General features: G+C 37.0%; 2 protein-coding genes across 3 annotated transcripts in view; both read right to left on the bottom strand.

Moving 5' to 3' along the window:
* Positions 1 to 161: 161 nt before the first annotated feature.
* On the bottom strand, positions 162 to 13,012 carry LOC306877837 (acid sphingomyelinase-like phosphodiesterase 3b). 2 transcript variants are annotated; one of them, XM_079429824.1, is made up of 9 exons: positions 11,385 to 13,012; positions 11,131 to 11,243; positions 7,048 to 7,261; positions 4,597 to 4,694; positions 4,377 to 4,520; positions 4,067 to 4,236; positions 3,506 to 3,686; positions 2,392 to 2,525; positions 162 to 711 (listed from the first exon to the last, which is right to left on the bottom strand). In XM_079429824.1, exons 3-9 carry the CDS (start codon positions 7,089 to 7,091, stop codon positions 349 to 351), a joined length of 1,134 nt encoding a protein of 377 aa, XP_079285950.1. In that variant the 5' UTR covers positions 7,092 to 7,261; positions 11,131 to 11,243; positions 11,385 to 13,012; the 3' UTR covers positions 162 to 348. The 2 variants fall into 2 exon arrangements, with proteins under 2 accessions (XP_079285950.1, XP_079285949.1); XM_079429823.1 differs by lacking the exons at positions 11,131 to 11,243; positions 11,385 to 13,012 and adding an exon at positions 7,997 to 8,274.
* The window catches only part of LOC306877836 (LIM domain-containing protein 1-like), a 32,242-nt gene continuing 23,052 nt past the window's right edge, over positions 11,502 to 20,691 (bottom strand). Inside the window, exons 5-9 of the mRNA XM_079429822.1 lie at positions 20,162 to 20,292; positions 18,147 to 18,198; positions 16,581 to 16,649; positions 16,225 to 16,357; positions 11,502 to 14,687 (exon numbers count right to left, since the gene is read on the bottom strand). Of these exons, the coding sequence (XP_079285948.1) occupies positions 14,641 to 14,687; positions 16,225 to 16,357; positions 16,581 to 16,649; positions 18,147 to 18,198; positions 20,162 to 20,292 (432 nt within the window). The 3' untranslated portion in view covers positions 11,502 to 14,640. The remainder of the gene's footprint in view (positions 14,688 to 16,224; positions 16,358 to 16,580; positions 16,650 to 18,146; positions 18,199 to 20,161; positions 20,293 to 20,691) is intronic.

Here is a 20,691-nt window from a genome sequence, read left to right as displayed (position 1 = left end):
CGCCTGACCTGAACCCCATAGAGAAGAGGAAGATGAGAGACACCAGACCCAACAATGCAGATGACCTGAAGCCCACTATCAAAGCAGCATGGGCTAATTTCAAAATTCACTCCAAATTTCTGTGGAACACAAAAGATTATTATTTTTTTATTTTTTTTTTTAAATGTTTGGGACCCCCCAAAAACATTTTCATTTTGGGCTGAACTAGAGACAAAAAAGAAATCATGATAGATCAAGTTGATGAATAGTACATTAAAAGTTAAAATATTTTAAATACTGGTGAGAATGTCATTCACACTCGTGCACCGGTCTGAAGGGATAACTTGCATAAACGCTGCTGTTCTGTGATCAGTTCAAACACAGCAGACTCAGCATCAGTGACAGCAGCAGTGTAAACAGCACTGGAGCGGTGGATGATCCTCCCTCCTTCACCACACACTTCTCATAGGCCTCAAAGTCCACTTCCCTCATCGCACACACGTGATCGATGCGGCAGTCAGCCTGGCACTCCGTCAGGTCATAATTCACAGAGTTGAACTCATAGTACTTCTGCAGATAACACTTGTCGCTGGATATCCGCTCCATCACGCGGTGCATAGAGGAGGGAGAGGCGTCCGGCACACGAAACGCCTCCGTCAGCCGGTACTCCTTCTCCCAGCGCTCATGTACCACATTTGAGTATGACAGGTTCATATAGTAGGTTAATATATCCTTTAGGAACACAAAGCAGCAAGAAAAGAAATGTGTAAATCAGTGCTATTATAGCAGTATGTAACTTTTTTTTTTTTTTTTTTTAACCTCAATTTGCAACATTAAAGCTTATAATAATTTAAAATTTTGATGTGTCGGGTACAATTACGCAGGAAATTGACGTAATTCGTCAGTTTGATGTAATTTTTACGTCACGTCGGTAAACAGAAAGATCCAGCTGTTAAAAGTTGTGCTTCTGTTGCTTGTTCTTACAACAGTTGCTTAGAATTGAAACGTGTCATAGGGCTGCTCTGATATGTGTAAAGTTCTAAATGGCAACAACTCTTAACATCTGGGGAACCAGTTTTCAAGAAACCTCAAGCTGTGGAGGGTCTGCAATAAAACAGAAAACAAAAAAAAGTGACAAAAGCCTGTGCTAAATGAACAACTCGGAGATCTGGCTTTTTTTCTGATGAACAGGTAAGACATTTCAGTGGCTCAATGGGTAGCTAGCTATCATTAGAGCACTGATTAGCTTGATTCGGATATTTGTTTTCTTTCTTTCATTCCATCGTTCTTTCTTTCATTTGTTCTTTCGTCCTTTCTTTTTTTTTCTTGTTTTTTTTATTATTATTATTATTATTATTATTATTACTATTTAATTTGATTTTAGTGAGGTAAATTTCACTTATCTTCTGGTAGCTATGAGAGAGTACTGTGTGATCTGGTGCATAATTAAAATGATCGTGATTTTAACGGTAAAAAACTGTGAAAATGCTACGGTAAAAACCTGTTACATGGTTAACGGAAAGTTCCTGTAAAATTTACAGGGAAAAACCGTAAACTGACATTCCCAGAATTCCCTGCGTTCCATTTCAAATTCTGTTTGAATTTGACCGTTTTTTTCTTTGAAATAACTTTTTCTTAGTTTTTTCTTATCGGTTATGTTTATTAGGGTTGTATGTTACATCTAATGTTGTTAAATTAATGTTTATAGCATATTTCAGTTTAATGAGTCTCACCATGATGGTGTTTAGTGCTTGTGTGAATGACACCGTGCACCTTCTGTATATTCTATTGTTTAAAAGTTGCTTGTGATGGGCTTTGGCTCATCATGTGACTTTCTCATCACCTGCACTTGGTGGATATCAGTGTATTTCAAAGGAACAAAACAGATTTCAGTACTTTAATAGGTTGGTATATTAAGATTATATCAGTTGAAGAAATTACGGTATTTAATTGTAAATTTAAGTTAAAACCTAAAACGTTGCTACCGTAGTTTTTACGGTAGAATTCTGGTAACCACAGCTGCCAGTTTTTTTTACCGTAAATTTCACGGATTTTTTTTTTTTACAGTGCAGGCTTGGTGAGCAGAAGAGACTTCTTTAAAAAACATAAAAAATCTTACTGACCCCAAATGTTTGACTGCTAGTGTAGATGGAGATAGTGGAAAAAGCTATGTGCTGCAGCTTTAATTATAACAAAAACTAAAACAATAAAAATGTTATTTGAAATTTAAAAAAATTCTAATAAAGATAGATAGATAGATAGATAAATTTAACCTTTTTTTATCTTATTGTCGAGACAACATTTTCTCATTTTTGTTTGTTTAACTTGATGTAAAATAACAAAAAATAATAAAAACCATATAGATATATATATAAAAAATAAAAACAAAATAAAATGACTAAAACTTCTTGCCTTGATCAAAAGTGTTTTGGTGTCATACTCGAAGATGCGAATTCCAGGATTATTTCCGCCATCTATGACACCAGGTAATGTTGTTATCCAGGGCGTCACTCCTGGAGTCAGGAACATTGCACTTATGGGAGATCCTGTAAGGGATATTAATAGCTTCCAGTTTACAAACAATTTGTGAAGGGCATCTTCACTCAGAAAAAAGGCCATCACTGATGCACCCTTTCAAAAGTGCACCATTTAGTTACTAAAATGCACCATTGAAGTGCACCCTTTAGGGATAAATATGGTACAAATGTGTACTTTTTGAAAGGGTACACTCTCAGAAAAAAAGCTGTCACTGGGGTGGTACCTTTTTGCAAGGTACACTTTTGTACTAATATGTACACTGTAGGTATATGCACCCTTTAGCTTTTTAAAAATACATTTTGTTGTGGTGTTGTCATTTTTATTATATGTGACCCTGGAGCACAAAACCAGTCTGAAGTCGCTGGGGTATATTTGAAGCAAAAGCCAAAAATACATTGTATGGGTCAAAATTATAGATTTTTCTTTTATGCCAAAAATCATTAGGATATTAAGTAAAGATCATGCTCCATAAAGATATTATGTAAATTTCCTACCGTAAATATATCAAAACTTCATTTTTGATTAGTAATATGCATTGCTAAGAATTTAATTTAAACAACTTTAAAGGCGATTTTTCTCTATTTAGATTTTTTTGCACCCTCAAATTCCAGATTTTCAAATAGTTGTATCTCGGCCAAATATTGTCCTATCATAACAAACCATACATCAATGGAAAGATTATTTACTCAGCTTTCAGATGATGCATACATCTCAATTTCGAAAAAATGACCCTTACGACTGGTTTTGTGGTCCAGGGTCACATTTTCAGTTTTAGTTTTTAATACATCGTTGTTAAATATAAAATAAAAATGTTGCCTTGACAACTAGCTGAAATGAAATGTTTATATAGATAGATTCAGTAAATGCTTATTTTGTAACAAGTTTTATTTGTTGATTTAGTTAATAACCCTAATGAACAGTCTCTTTTTTTTCCATTTTCTAATTTAAAAGGTAATTAAAATTCCAAAATATGCACAAATTGAATTACCATTTGAGCTGTAGAACATGCGGAAGCTGTCGGTGTGATGATGACCGAAGAACTGGCCCTGTATAACAGCACTGTGCTTTTGTATGAGATCTATGTAGCGCTTGTTAAACTCTTTTCTGAACCAGGCTTTATCTCGCTTCTTCTCAAAAAACCCTGGAGGGACATGGCCAATCATGTAAACCTGGGTAAGACAGAACAAAGGCTCTTTATGTCAAATAATGACACAATACATGGATCTTCCTCGCTGTAAGATACGGTAACACTTTATTTCGATAGTCCACAGTAAGTAACTTTGTAACTACATGTCAACTAGCAGTCATTAGAGTATTAGTAGACTCTTTAATATCTTCTAACACTTTATTCTGATGGGTCCACAACATACTGACTATGAGAAACTTTGCCATATGTCAACTTATTCTACTAACCCTAAACCTAACCTCACAGTCTGCTCTGAGAGCTAGTAGACATGTAGTTGCAAATGAATGAGAATTAGTTACTTATAGTTAGTAGAATGTCTAAAGTGGACTATCACAATAAAGTGTAAGCTAAGATACAACTAACCTTCTCATTATTTTTAGCTGCGTCCTGAAGCACTTTATCGGCCCAACTGAACTGATCTGCAGGGTCTTTGATATTTTCTGTGAGTTTGTTCTGGTCGTAATAGAGGTTCGTATTTAGGACCACGACTCTGAGGCCAGTTTGATTCAGCAGCTTCTCTGTGTAATATCCACCTGTGAAAGACAGTAACAATGAAAGTTATATAGTTAAAGCTATATCAATATTGTATAATCTGTAATATTATTGATCGACCAAACTCTTCCTTTTTGTCTGTTTCAGTGTATTGTTAATGATGAGCTGCTGTAGTTTGTACCCGTTTTAAAGGTCTCTTTTGACGCCGCGTGCAGCCAGTCATGCCACATGTTTGCAGTTTGCTCATAAATGTTGTTTTTTTCTGGGGGCATTTGATTCTTTGGATGGTAGTCATGATTTCCCATTGCAGAATACACCTTGGTATCTAAAGACATACAAATGTGAAATTAATTTCATGGACAAACCAAACAAGCAGTCAGCAGCCCATATGAAACACATACTAGGGAAAGTGTTTTTTATGATGTGGGTGAGATTGCCGATCATACGCAGGACAGGTGCGACTCCCAGCTGCTCATCGGGCACATGGGGTGTATCATCTCTGTGAAAAAGAGTTAGAAATATATTTAATTATATAATCAATAAGAAATATATGACTTAAGTCAGACAGCTCACCTACAGTGGCATGCGAAAGTTTGGGAACCCCTTGCAGAATCTGTGAAAATGTGGATCATTTTACCAAAATAAGAGAGATCATACAAAATGCATGTTATTTTTTTATTTAGTACTGTCCTGAGTAAGATATTTTCCATAAAATATGTTTACATATAATCCACAAGACAAAGAAATAGCTGAAATTATAAAAAAAAACACATTCAAAAGTTTGGGAACCCTTGGTTCTTAATACTGTGTGTGGTTACCTGGATGATCTATAGCTATTTTTTTGTTTTGTGATGGTTGTTCATGAGTCCCTTGTTTGTTCTGAACAGTTCAACTGAGCACTGTTCTTCAGAAAAATCCTCCAGGTCCTGCAGAATCTTCAGGTTTCCAACATCTTTTGCATATTTGAACCCTTTCCAGCAGTAACTGTATGATTTTGAGATCCACCTTTTCACGCTGAGGATGATTGAGGGACTCAAACGCAACAATTAAAAAAAGGTTCAAACATTCACTGATGCTCCTGAAGGAAACACGATGCATTAAGAGCCGAGGGGTGAAAACTTTTGAACAGGATGATGTCCAAATTTTTCTTATTTTGTTGAAATATCATATTTTTCCATTTAGTACTGCCCTTCTGACGCGACAGAAGATACTTGCATGTTTCCTGGAAGACAAATGAAGTACAATTTACCTTGATCTTAAAATTCAAAAAGTTTTCACCCCCGGCTCTTAATGCATCGTGTTTCCTTCAGGAGCATCAGTGAATGTTTGAACCTTTTTTAATTGTTGTGTTTGAGTCCCTCAATCATCCTCAGCGTGAAAAGGTGGATCTCAAAATCATACAGTTACTGCTGGAAAGGGTTCAAATATGCAAAAGATGCTGGAAACCTGAAGATTCTGCAGGACCTGGAGGATTTTTCTGAAGAACAGTGCTCAGTTGAACTGTTCAGAACAAACAAGGGACTCATGAACAACCATCACAAAACAAAAAAACAGCTGTAGATCATCCAGGTAACCACACACAGTATTAAGAACCAAGGGTTCCCAAACTTTTGAATGTGGTTATTTTAATAATTTCAGCTATTTTTTTTGTCTTGTGGACTATATGTAAACATCTTTTATGGAAAATATCTTACTCAGGACAGTACTAAATAAAAAATAACATGCATTTTGTATGATCTCTCTTATTTTGGTAAAATTATCCACATTTTCACAGATTCTGCAAGGGGTTCACAAACTTTCGATCCCCACTGTACAGTACAGGCCAAATGCTTGACACAGCAACTCATTCTTTATGATTACTCACAGAATAATAATATGGAAGCATGACTTATACTATATTGGACACTTGCTGACTAATTTTATCTCACTAGTAATTTTATATGAATGCACATTTTATCACTTACAAAACTAGGTTAAAGCATTTAAGTAAGAGCCTTTAGATGTTTTTAAGATTATGAAAGTCATAAATTATTTTTTGACTGGCAGTGTAGTTGAAAATCTATTGCACTCCTTTAAAACAATTACAAATGTAATACTGTATAGCGCTGCAGTAATAACAAATTGAACGATTCACATTTTATCTCGTGTGGTTCCATCACCCTGAAGTCAATTGGTTTTTTGAATGGGTTTTTGGTTAAACACCTAAAATAAGGTCTGAATACAAGCTCAGGGTATTTCACGTTTTATTCTACAACATAAAATTCACATTCAAACTGTGTAAAAACACAGTAATACCTGTTGTGTTTTTACTTGTCTTGATAAAGGTTGCTAACAAGTGTCTAAATGGGACAACAGAGGTTGTCGGGACATTAAACATCAGCATGTCGAACTGATAAAGTCGTCTAATCACTAGTCACTTTCACAGCCTCATTGTGTTTATAGTCAGCTACTCTAAATAATAAAAAAAAGGTTTTTAAATAAAGACTGACAGATTTATGGAAGCTTAACGGTGGTGATGTTTAAGTCATGTGACCGTGGTGTAGTTCATTTAAAACGTTTAGCTTTTATTTCTGCGCATTGTATTTAGACTTCAAAATTCCAAAATGGTGTTAAAATGTGACGATTATCATGATGAACAAACGTGTAAGAACCATAACCTTTTGTTGGTCACAGAGCACAGTAATCTAAAATCCAATGGAAAAATTCTATTAGGTTTTTGACAGGTGACCCAGGGTGATGCCAACTTATGGGCTGGGCAACAGACGTCCATCAACACTGCAGCACTCTTTTGAATATACTTTAAACCTCAGACTAGGACAGCTTTATGAGTTAAGAGGGCGCTTGGCACAAACCCGGTCCAGATGATGAAGTCCGGGTCAGGCAGGATCCCTCTCATGGCACTCAATGTTGAGTTTATCAGAGTCCATGGGGAGTCACAGGAATAGTCTCCAAATATGCCTGCGTTTGGGGTCGGACGGCCTCCACTAGAAGCACATTTTGATGCAGAGTTACTCCCTACGTCATAAGAAGGATCCCAGTGGAGGTCTGAGATGTGCCAGAAATAGCCTGTAGTGGAGAACAACTGTGATCAGCCTGCTGATATATTGAGCATGATATATCTCAAGACTACTGAGCTATTACAGATCTTAGTTTAAATGGACAGGCCATTGCAGACTGGAGATTTCACCATAAATATTCAACGATTCACAAGAAATAGTTGTCCCATTTTTCATAATTTAGGCTTCAGTTTTCTTTTAGGCTTTAATTTCTTGTCGTCCGTCCGTCCATCCATCCATCCATCCATCGTAACTTGACTTAATCTATGTGTGTGTATTACTCCACTAAGAAGCATTTTAAGCTTCACAGTTAAATTGAGATAAAAAATATGAAATGTTTCTGCTTTTGCAGACCAGTTCCTCTGCTTTAAGTCACTTTGTAGAAAAAATGCATGAATGTAAATTGGAAAACAATTTTGTATACTACTACTAATTCATTATTTCATTAAGAACACATTGTAATAAATAAACAACAACAACAGCACAGTATTTGTTGACCGTGCATCTGGGAGCCATTCTGGCATTTTGTACTGACGAACAGTTACATAACTAGCTTTTCCAACTGTTCTTTTCACTTGTCTTTACACTGCATTCATATTAGCTTTACGTCTTCCATGCTAAAAACTACACATTCTCAAGCTCTAATGAATTCAGAAAGGGCTCTGCTTTTGAAAATGACTCTATACTGCACATCTTTTCAAAGTTAAATCTCAGCCGAAACAACTCAAAGCATTTAAGGACATACCTTTCATCACTTTACTTCTACCCAAGACGATAAAAATGTTGAGAAGAATAATTTTCCAAACACATGCCATTGTCAGGTTCATCGAATGCGTGCGAGAGATCCAGAGACTCTGATCTGACTGCTGTTATCCTACATCAACACATTCATTTCACAGCCGCCATTAAACTGACAGATAAGATAAGTCAGCTGGAGCAAATAAACCGGCAGGACGGGAACCAGCGCTGCTTTAACGACATGAGCGCTTGTTCAAACATAGTTCTCCAGCTGTTACTATGTGTAAGGAGAAAGAAATCTGCTGCATGTAACAGTCATTTACTAAGCAGTCAACGCTCTATTTTAGTGCGCTGCTATTTTGAAGGCATGCCTGTAATGTTCGTACAGTAGTGGCTTGATTTTAAAATGAAATCTAAAGGCTTATGTGTGAAGCAGTTTCCATACCAAATGCTTTACTATTATAAACCAAATAATGTAACATTTACCTTTTAAGATTTTTTTTTAACTGTCCACAAAGCAACCAAACATCTGTTAAATCCTTTTTTTAGGAGATTAGTAGCATATACATGTTTGTCATGAATATTGTACAGTTAATAAGTACAGTTACTCAAGTACTTTACACCCGTGATAAATATGCAGTAATATTTATCACAGGTGTAAAGTACTTGAGTAACTGTACTTTATACTTTGGGATTTGTACTTTAGTACTGTTGAGAAAAAATAATTGTAGCCTACTTCAGATTTCCAAGACACCATATTTCATCTTACTTCATTGGAAATCAAATAAATTGCTTTACAAACCTAAAAATTTAATGATTATTAAGAATAATTAAAGTTTGCACCTTCTGGCACATTCATATTTTCATTCTCCATATACCACAGTAGAGGTTGGGATCAATAAGTTTTGTTTTTAAATCTATGATCAAATAATTGCAGCCTATGTAAGCAGAAAAAACATCTTTCAAGGACATTGAACTGATCCTAAAAGATCATGTATTTTTATGTACTTCTAACTATTCCATTGTATTATACTACTGTAAAACAAATCAGTATGCATGTATTAAGTATTCTCGATTCTTTGTATGAAGAAATGAACTGAGAATATTAAGAGCTGTAAAGAAACCTCACAGTCTTCTTTAGTAAAGGCCTGGATTTATAATCTCTGGCCATAGAGATATAATCTCGTCTGGAAGGCAAGTTTATCATCTTTTATGCTTGCTTTCCTTTACACTAAGGGCTGGGAGTCAGTTTGCCTTTGCATGAGTCCTCTTAAGTAATCATTAACCTGTAATGTTGATACATGTGCTCTACAGGTGCATCTCAGAAAATTAGAATATGGTGAAAAAGTTCATTTTTTCTTGTAACTTATTTCAAAAAGTGAAACTTTCATATATTTTAGATTCATTAGATGTAAAGTAAAACACTTCAAAAGCTTTTTTGTTTTTGTTTAGAGCTTACAGCTCATGAAAGTCAAAAATCAGTATCTCAAAATATTATATTTCATAAGATCAATAAAAAAAAAGGATTTGCAAAGCAGAAAAGTCCTGCCGGAAAATGAAATCAGCATCTCCATAAAGCTTGTCAGCAGATGGAAGCATAGGGAAGTCATCCCTGTTGCTTGTGCACCTTTTCCTACCCAATTTCTTCCTTCCCGTCAACTTTGCATTTAATATGCTTTGATACAGCACTCTGTAAACAGCTACACCTTTCAGTAATGACCCTCTGTGTCTTACCCTCTTTGTGGAGGGTGTCAATGTTCATCTTCTGGATCATTGCCAAGTCAGCAGTCTTCTCCATTATTGTGGTTTCAAACAAGCGATACCCTGAATTTATACTGTAGAGATGATCATTAATTGAAACTCAAATATAAATATTCTAATATTTTGAGATACTAATTTTTGACTTTCATGAGCTGTAAGCTCTAATCATCAAAATTAAAACAAACACTTTTGAAGTGTTGTACTTTACATGTAATGAATCTAACATATTTCAAAAACTGAAACTTTCATATAAGTTACAAGAACAAATGAATTTTTTCACCATATTCTAATTTTCTGAGATGCACCTGTAGAGTCCACAGCTCAGAATGGAACAAGGATATCTGGTATAGCAGACATTTTGTGACGATTAAAGCTTTTAGTTTTTTAGGCATAACTAGGGAGTCTACAGTAGAAAATGAATTGTCTGAGTCAAATTTCAGAGGAGGATCTGCTGTGTCCTGGGTGCTATGATATCTTCAGTGTCTGTTGAGCTTGTTTGGAATAGTTCTGGAGCTCCAGAGGTTTTCAGGAATGTCCAGTTTGCAGGAAAATATTTGCAGGATATCAAACACCTACTAATCTTGCACTGCGGAATGTGTGCGAGTCGTTCTTACAGAACAGAGGTTCATAGCAGTCGTCATCTGAGGTGCTCTGTGATGTGCACGGAGAGAAACTCAAACTCTTCTGTCTGGATGATAATCATCCTGTGTGTTTGGGGTGCAAAGATTCAGAGAAACACCTGCATCACACATTCAGACCTGTTGATGAAGTTGCACCACTTCTAAAGGTAAATTGTATGTAAATTGTAAATAAAAGATTACTGTATCTCTTACAAGAAAAAAAGTTTTATACTTCCAAGTTTCACGTTTCAATTAAATTACATATCATTTCTTTGTAAATATCGGTGATATTTACTAGCAATGTCTGAATGGAGATTGCTTCCAAATTTCATCATTTTTTTTTTTTTCTTTTCAGTGTACTGATGAGACGTTCAACAAATATATATACATTTTGTAATTTTTCTTTAGTGTTTTACTTTTGTAATTGTTCTGGGTTCTTGTTTAAGAGTAATAGCATCTGACTTCCTTATTACCTATTAATTGCATCGGGGGGGAATATGTTATTGCCTAGCCATCGGTGATGTATAAATATGGGCAGTGATGTGCTACTGGTTTTTTTTTTTTCAGAATGAGTGGCTTTTGTTGCAGTATGAGAAGTTAGTTTATTTCATAGTACACTGAACTTTTCAAAATTCAATGAAAGATTTGATTTATCATGATAGGTTCCATTTAAATTGGTGGTTCTCAACCAAGGGGGCCACAGGATTTCCTTAAACGGATAGTTCACCCAAAAATGAAAATATGATGTTTATCTGCTTACACCCAGGGCATCCAAGATGTAGGTAACTTTGTTTCTTCAGTTGAACACAAAGATTTTTAACTCAAACCGTTGCAGTCTGTCAGTCATATAATGGCAGTCAATGGGACCCACGGCTTTGAGAGACAAAAAAAAACATACACAGACAAAACCAAATTAAACCCTGCGGCTTCTGACGATACATTAAGGTCTTAAGACACAAAACAATCGGTCTGTGCAAGAAACTAAACAGTATTTATATCATTTTTTTTTTTTACCTCTGATCCACTGCAATGTCCAACTTTCCTGAGTGCATTCACGACATCCGGTGCGTGACACTTCAACATGCTCTGGCATTGGTCATTTTTATGTGTGCGTGTTTTTGTTTGTTTTTTGTGTGTGTGTTTTGTCACCGTTTGTACGTAAAGTGTCCATTTATGTCAAATGTTAATTGTTTTAAGCATGTAGAAAATTACAGATAATCATCAATTCAGTTTTGTAACAATTTGTAACACCTGCATGGTGTGAAACTGTTCTGGGTTAGTCTACTTTAGCTCAGTATTATTTGCAATATTTAATTTGGTGAGAGGGTGATTAGACAAGTAATTAATTTTTTATATTAGAGGGATGCACATTTATGACATTTAAATACACACAAACACACGTAGAGAGAGAGAGAGAACCCAAATGTCCTTAAGATGTCCTTAAACCCAGAACATCTTGAGGAGGTGGAGCAGCAAGTCTGTCTCTTAATCACTCCCTGCAGCCAGTTCTAGGATCCCTATGCTATATCCTTTCGTCAAAGCCAACGCCAACAGCTCCCTTGTACTGCGTCCTCATTCAGGTCTTTGAGACCCTTCCTCAGATTTAAGCATGAAATGTCCAGTGACTTCAGAAGTCGCTGGGTGTGTGTTCACTATAGCCTCTGCAAACCACCTCCACTGGATACGAACGGCCTCCACCCCACCCAACACACTGATGACGGCTCTGTGTACTGCTCTAGGCATGGCCTCCTTGCCTGATGAACCAGGTCAGCTGGACTGACTCTGTTTGCTTACAGCCCATAGGTGCTTTTGCATCAGAGCAACCTTTTCATAGTTCCTAGAACTATTGGCTCAAGTTCCTGCTTTTTGGTTTGTTCGCACCGCAGGAATTAGGAATGTCTTTAGTTCTAGGAACTTTGTTTTGGGGAACAAAATTAGCTCCTACTTCAGAGTAGGGTCTTAAACATGTCACTGGTAGTTCCTATAGAACTAAGTGTACAGTATATTGATTGGTCAAACGCATACGAGAAACAGACTACCCGGCATTTTTAAAAAGCCACGTAAAAATATTTACTACATAAACATGGAAAACCGCGATAACGGCATTTACCTGTTGTCTGCAGCACTGTGTTCTTTTCTCAGCCTTGATGATAACACTGATAGAGCATGAAAATCTGACTAAATCTAGCAATCACGTAAATTGTGCATTTACATTCCATCTTCGTTATCACGAAATCTACGACACACAACAAAAACAGCTCGATTGTTGACGCATGTAAATCCTGCGACTAAAGATATTGCTGTCGGCCGATTCAGAGTTGCTGCTGCGAATGCAACCAGGAAAACGGCCCGAGGGAGAAATTGGTTCTCCAGGAATGACCCTGCTGGCTAGTTCTACGCGGTGCAAAATTACTTTATGTGCCTCGAAGAACTCAGCTAGCTTATGCAGGACTCAGTCATGGTGCCATCAGTACTGGCACTGCACCAATGCTGCTTTACAGCAGAGAGTTTACAGGTCTCCTCTGAGCTGTAAACTGTGTCTGCTGATTGCTGCCTCCCAGGTTGTCCAGCTGCCTTGCTGTGATTGACTCATGGCTCTGATTTTATAGCTCTCCTCTCCCATCTTCATGATTTCCAAGATCGCTATGTCTCTTTTTTCCTACTTTAAGGGCTTTCGCAAGGCATTAGTTCTAGGACCTAGCCAGCAGGGTGGTTCCTAGAGAACCAATTTCTCCCTCAGGCCGTTACCATCGAGGCTGAGAAAAGAACACAACGCTGCAGACAACAGGTAAATGCCATTGAAGCTGTTTTCCATGTTCATGGAAAATTAAATATTTTTACATGGCTTTTTAAAAATTCCGGGTAGCTGGTGTTTTGTATGCATTTGGCCAATCAGTGTACATTTACGCCACTGGTAGTTCCTATAGAACTCTTTTAGATCCTACTCTGAAGTAGAAGCAAATTTTGTTCCCCCAAACAGAGTTCCTAGAATTAAATACATTCCTAGTTCCTGCAATGTGAATACGCCAAAAATTGGGAACTTCCACCAATAGTTTTAGGAACTATTTCCTCTGGTGCGAAAGCCCCTTTTGAGGCTTAGATCTGGATCCCCAGCCAAAACCAGCTCTGCCTAGTTTTGGCAAACCCACAATCTCTCTCTGTTTCAGACAGCTGATGGCCTGTTCCACTGTCTGGGTCGGAGTTTGGGTCACTGTGGTGCTCAACCTGGCTGTGATTCCCTCTTGTCTGACCTGCCACTGCAAGTTTGCATCTGGCGACCTCCACCACATTTTGCCTTGCCCTGATGAATTTGAAGGCCCTGATAAATTGTTAATTTGGACCACACACAGCCACATACTCTCAGGATCATTTGCTTGTTGGTCATTGCCATGCTAGTTAGTACTGTGTCACAATCATGTAGATTTGTGTAAACGTCCTCCAGCATAGGAAAAGTTATGATAGTGCAACAAACACAAAAAACATATAAACAGCAAATTTCAAAATGCAAATTCTGTTGCCCACAAGGGCAACACATTTCTAAGAAGGCTGCAGTATGACTTATTTAAATGGAAAATTATTAATAGGTTGAAATAATTAACAAAATTTGTGCTAAAAACACAAAATCAATATGTAGGCTGTATTTTTTTCGCTCCTAATATCTTTATTTTTTACTGAAACTTCTATCAAAAGTAAATTGTTGTTAAAGTGGTTAATTAATTAACATCAAAACTCCTGGTTTGTGGTTACATGTTATGTGTTCTGATCAGCTCCTCTCACACAGGACCCCAATACTGCACATCCTCTGCGGTTCCTGACTGATGATCTGACCCATATGAAATCCAGTGCTGATGGACAACAGTATCCAGACAATCCAGAGAGGTTTGACTATTATCACCGTGTGCTGGGCTCTGAGGGCTTTAACCATGGAACACACTTCTGGGATGTGGAGGTGCAAAACAACACATGCTGGTCTGTTAGGAGTAACCACAGCATCCAGTCAGGGAAAAGGAGGCATTTTCTTTGACACTGGAGTGTGGCGTGTGCGTTACATGGCTGGTCAGTACACATCACATCACGCTTGATGCCCCGCATGCATTTAACTGTTGATAAGCAGCTGAAGGTGATCAGAGTGCAGCTGGATTGGGACGGAGGACCGATTTCATTTTCTGATCCTCTGACTAACACACATCTGTGCACTTTCACCAATACATTTAAGGAAGCAGTTTATCCGTTTCTCTAAAGTAGCTGTACAGATTTCCCACTCAGAATCTTACCTGTGAAACTTAGTATCAATGTGAAGTGTCCTACCTAAAGCCTCTGCATTGAAAAAAGAAGGGGGGGGGGGGGTGCAGAATTTATTTCATTGTTTGTTTGCTGCTTCTGCATCACCCTTTGGATGTTAATTGTCCATTTAAAGTGAAATGTAAATTACTCTAAGCATGTAGTAAATACTAGAGATAATCAAAAATTCAGTTCAAGCAAAATGTAGCAAATTATTTTTATAAAAGATAGGGCCAAGCACTGATCCTTGAGGTACCTCAGTGCAGTGTTTACTGCATTTTCATTCTGAAGTGGTAAAAAAGTTGTCAAATGGTTTTTCATGAAAATGTGTTAAAGGGATAAATCACCCAAAATTGTGTCATTCACCCTCACGTAATTTTCGTGAGAAAATCTGTATGTATTTCTTCTGTGAAAATCTAAAGATATTTATTGAAGAATGGTGACCAAACGGTTTTGGTGACCATTGTCTTTTACTGTATGAATAAAAAAAATAAAAACTAAAAAAAGACATTTGTCAAAATATCTTTAATGTTCCACAGAAGAACATCAAACAGGTTTTTGGAACAGCATGAGAGTAAACAATGACAGAAGTTTCATTTATGGGTGAACTACCATTTAAACATTTTGCATAAAAGTGCTGAAACAATCTTAACAAATTATGAATAAAAAATCTTTGGTTTTATTTTAAATATCATCAGCATAACACTTAAATAAATGCATCACATCCTACTTTTTAATAGGAGATGGATAAGTAACATCGAGGGAGATCTGAGAACTTAAGGCAGGGTACACAATCAACCGCTTAACCGTAAAAACATGCACATAAATCAGTTACTGATTGAAGGCTTTTGAATGGCAACTTTTAAACAATATATAGGTTACATTTGTCTGGTCACATCTTAATCTGGTGATTGGGAACATTTAAATTTCTCAAGAATAAGTTTTGTGATCAGATTCACCAAACTTGGCAAACAAGGCAACATTGTACTTTATTATACCAACTCTTTATTGAATAAAATGTACAAACAATGAAGATCATTTAAAGAGGTCTAGGTCTGAAATAACAGCCTTAAATTGAGAGTAATTGGTGTCAAATCTTCCAATCAGTTAAGATGAGGGTTTGACCTGCCAACTGTAATACAGTTGTAGTGAACTGCTGAATTCTGTCCATGTGCAATGGTGTAATAAAAACAGATATTAAGAATAACAGTTGATGAACCTCTTTCTATGACTTCTAAGCAGGGCCCAAAATTAACACCAAGTGCCAAACTGGAGTATTTTTTTGTAATTATTAAAAAAAATATTTCTGTGTAAATGGCTGAATAATACAATTCAAACATTTCAAATGACAGATCGTCACTGTTGTTAAGTCTATTCAACTGATGAGATCACTCAGAAAATGTGTTGGTATCCGCAAAAGATTTTGGAATAAACAATTAATGTTCATGTTTGTCTGTTAAAATGCAGGGGTGCAAACTCGTCAGGAGGGAAAAAAGTGACAAACTAACTCATCTTTGGCAAACGGTGATGTCTCTGAACACCCACTAGAGGGAAGCAGATGTTTAAAACTGACTGTGGTAGCTGTTTGCTGTAGACGGCGGGGCGGCAGGGTTGATGTGTTTGAGGTGACAGACGTGACACAGCAGGTGTCCGTCCAGAGGATAGCAGCGGTGACCCTCCTCGTCATTCAGCTCCATATGACACTCCTACGGGAAGAGATTCACACTCACATCACACTAACTTCATGCTCCTCTGTCCTAAGACACGAGCAGATCTTTGTTAATATCAAGGCATGCAGGCCTCAAGGGGAAGTGGTGATTTGTTTTTCAACAACAAAAGTTTCTTTACTTGCACTAACCATTGAGATTGACATTAAATTAGCACAGATGAGACCTCTATTACTGTTGTCGTCTCCCAAGTTGAACTCACCTCACAGTGATAACACTCCACGTGGTAGTCCTTGTCCATGGAAACCACTCGAATGGTTTCATCTGATCCCTATGAGAATAAACAACCAGTGAGATGACAACACATCTGGAAACACAATTTACCACAACACACGCAAAGATACAGCATGACCACATCGAAAGCGGTCTCTACTCCAATAACCAAACAGAAACATGAACTGTCTACAATACAATACAAATTAGTTTCTAAATTAGTTTCAAAAATGACTGTGGGCAATGTAATGGCACTAAACAGTTACAAAAAATAATTCACAATAAAATGAAAATACGTCAACAATATACTTGCCCTCTAGCCATCCAAGATTTGGAGAAACAGATTTGGAGACTTCACAAGTGATGTAATGCTAAATGTCTCCAAATCTGTTCAGATGAAGAACCAAATTCACGCTCAAAGTAAAATATCCAGTGACTCTTTCTAAATAGCATGTTCAGTCCAAAACAGGTAAATGTTTTAAATGTGACCGTGGCAATGTATTATTACACTGGTAAATTGTACGCATCATGGTAAATCATGCGCTATGGTAAAAGTGTTTTGAGGTCATCATATTGTGAACCATGCAAAAGTAAGCCTTCATTAATCAGTAACCTGCCCCTGTAATCTTAATTTGTGTGGAAAATAATAAAGCTTGTTGGCGTTTTACTGCCTCTAGTGTTCATTTCAGCTGGAAACTGCAATGATTTTAATGTAGGTACATTTTTGGAGTTTTACAGGAATGTTTATTGTTGCTTTTAAAGGAATAGCTCAACCAGAAATCTTTACTCTTTTTTTTAGTCTGTCGCTATGAACTATTGTTTTATGAACTGTTGTATTACTATTAACGTCGTTTTTGCATGGAAAAATGCATGTCATTTTTGGATGAACTATGCTTTTTTGTTTTCTGATCTTTTCTGGGTACAGCGATGTTTCAGCTGTTGAACAGTGCTGATGTTACACTTGGCTGTGATCAGAGAGGAGGAATTCCTGTAGAGTTTCTCATAAGAGCCTCCATGCAGGTGCATGATAACTGAGCTCTTGATGGTGTTGGAGAGCAGCATGCCTCGCGGGTCGTCTCTAATTATAGACGGGGGGGCTTTAACAAATGACATGCCCTAACTTAGCAGTAATCACTCCATCAGTGCTAAATGAATTACGTACAATATCAGACCTTTTGAGATTCGCAATCGCACGTACTCCGTTTATACTATGGAGCGGTGGGACATACCACACCTTTTACAAGATCAGATGCTTGTCAGTGGTTCTCAGGATCTGTAAATTATTCGCCATTATTATTTTGGTTCATTTGTCTCACAACAAGCAAAGTGACATAAGTCTAGATTGGCATTGCTGTGACGCGTGGCTCTAATGCAGAGAAAGCTGATTCTATGACACAGGCTGGGAAAACGGCTCATCTACATGCCCCCGGTGGATTCAAACTTTAAGTGATTTCCTGGGGTTTTACGGATTACCTTTTGCAGTCAAATGAGATTAGTTTCTTTACGAAGAGAGTTTATGGAGTACAGGCTGAATTGGTCATGATTTGCGTCTTACCTCAGAGGGCAGGATCGGCTGGTTACATGCTGCACATTTAGGGGCAAGAACTCTGAAGAAGAAAAGAGAAGAAATAAATCACACAGATCATCCACTAAATGGCAATTACATCATATCAGCATGACTCTTTATCCAGACTGTAACATACACTATGGCCCAAATTAGTATTTGGGCACTTTAGCTATAATGTCTGTCATGAAATATCAAAACTGGTGTGATGTTAGATCTTTTCTCAGAACTAATCATTTTTTGCAATGAATTTTAACCAACAGTTTTTACAACCAACAGAAAATCCTTTCCTTGTTCTTAAAATCAGCACTTATTTTGTGCTGTCAAGTGTGACATTGCATCTATACAACAGCTCAATAAACAAGTTAATGTTGATTAACCTACATTTTTGAAAGAATACAATTTTTGTACAAATCAGTTAGGTGAATAATTCAACAACTATCAAATTATTTATTTCTTATTACAAAACAATTTTTGTGAAATATTTTGCTTACAAAGTGCTATTTTTCCATTTGCTTTGATATTTTGTTTTGACAATCAGACATTTGCCCAACTACTTTTTTGGGCCACTGTATGACTTGGAGATGAAAGCTAGATAGAGAAGAGCAGAATAGAGGTACTGGACTAGACTGGCTCGTCGATTATAGACCATAAATAAGGCCCAGAAGGACCGAGTGGAAAAGCACTGTTTGATTTAATCTCCATATGGTCACAACCTGACTGAATGTCTGGGGTTTTGGAACAACAGCAATCATTGCTCAGTTCACTGCTGACGGAAAAGGATGCATGAGAAGAATCTGCAGTGCAGCAATGCGCGCGCACACACACACACCCTCCACACCAATAAAACTCACAATAAAATGTCATTACATCAAGCTACTGCTAGGAAAATGCCTGTGGAAGAAATTATGGAGAATAGTGCACAACAAAAAGCACACATCTACCATCAACTGAAGGAAATATATAGCTCACTTTATGCATCAGGAGTTTGGTTTGCCAGCCAAAAGTCACCATAAAATACAAATTTTAATGGAATGCAGTTTTTATTATACCTGACTCATCTGTGCACATCAATGTACATTAAAGATTGTGAGATTGGAAGTGAATTAATTGTTGTTTACTAATTGCTGTTTCATGTACAAAGGACAAAATCCAGCCCTACATATTTTTCTTGAGGAGTAGTTTCATTCGCATGTGTGTCACAGTTTCCAGTGCATGCAGACGTTAAGTCATGATTTTTATGGGGAGCAGCCATCAACAGCGTGCTACAATAATATCTGGGCAACACAAATACGGTCATCCTTTTTATCATTTTGGTCAATTTAAAGTTCAAAAGCAGTGTTAAAAAGGAAATGCCATCATGACACAAACTGAAATAAATAGGGGAGTACTTGGGCTAGTTGTCACACTTTATACTCGAATCAGTATTTCCCAGGCTAGATTTATCAGGAAAGTCAACTTCAATAGAAACAGATCTAGCTAAAAGTCTTGGCTACAAAGAAGCCCTTGATGTAAAGTAATAACAGACATGAACTATTTGCTCTTGTCCTCACCGCAGAGTTCACTTTTTTCGCACCTTCAGTACATAGCTGACACTTGCCTGACTACTTAGTTTGTATTCACTTTTAAAAGTTATTACAAAAATATGTGAAAGTGTAGGTTAAAATTCACAATAATTATAAGTTAAGGCCGTTTAGATTGAAAACACACAAGGCCACTGGAAAATCTCCAGTGACACTGCAAAATAAACTATACTGCATGTCAATGTGAGTTTGCAAAGAGACAATGTACAGCAAAAAATACCAGGAAAACACTTCTTTTTGTGAAGTTATGCTTGTGGTCCATACATAAAAACAAGCACACGGCACAACCAGTGCAGTTTTATGAACTTAAAAGTCTTCTGGACATAAAAAGAAGTCTGATCAAACCATCAATGAATAAACACATTTAAACGTATAATGAAGAACTGTGATTGGCTGAGGGCCTGCAGCTCCACACAAACTCACCTGTGATAGTCTTTCACGCAGTAGATCTTGTTCTCTGTGTCCACAGTGAAAGGCACTCCATCCAGACTCTCATTACAGATGGCGCAGCGGAAGCAGCCTGGGTGGTAAGACTTTCCCAGCGCCTGCAGGATCTGAGGAGGAACACCATGTTCACATGCTGCCAGACAACACACAACCAACAGTGACACATTTTGTGTGTGTGATATCCCTCCTCTCATGGCAGTATGACTCTGAGAGGAGATGGGCATCTGTGTGTGACAAAACATCTTTATATCATGTACTAACTATGTACTAACATTTAAATTAATAATTTGACAGAGTGAACTTATTGTGTACCAGTGTTAACATTATGACTGATGTAGTTATAGTTTCTGAATTAGATTTTTTTTTCTATTTTCACTGTTGTTGTGTTTTTATTTATTTATTATTTTCTAACAGTATATTTATATGCATTAATTAGCTTTAGGTATTTTAGTACTCCTAAACTAAACAAAAATGAGAAGTGTTGCCTTGGCCACGAGCTGAAGAAA

This window comes from Barbus barbus (assembly GCF_936440315.1).
Source record: "Barbus barbus genome assembly, chromosome: 12".
NCBI lineage: Eukaryota > Metazoa > Chordata > Actinopteri > Cypriniformes > Cyprinidae > Barbus > Barbus barbus.
This window is presented reverse-complemented; position numbering and strand designations above follow the sequence as displayed.

Bases quoted from the DNA above. Each gene is read 5' to 3' on its own strand.
- LOC306877837 (XM_079429823.1), bottom strand. From the start codon at position 8,078: ATGAACCTGACAATGGCATGTGTTTGGAAAATTATTCTTCTCAACATT. The intron at 7,262-7,996 runs GTATGTCCTTAA...TCTCCACTACAG, and splicing joins TAGAAGTAAAGTGATGAAAG to GCTATTTCTGGCACATCTCA. The intron at 4,237-4,376 runs GTACAAACTACA...TGTCTTTCACAG, and splicing joins AAAAGAGACCTTTAAAACGG to GTGGATATTACACAGAGAAG.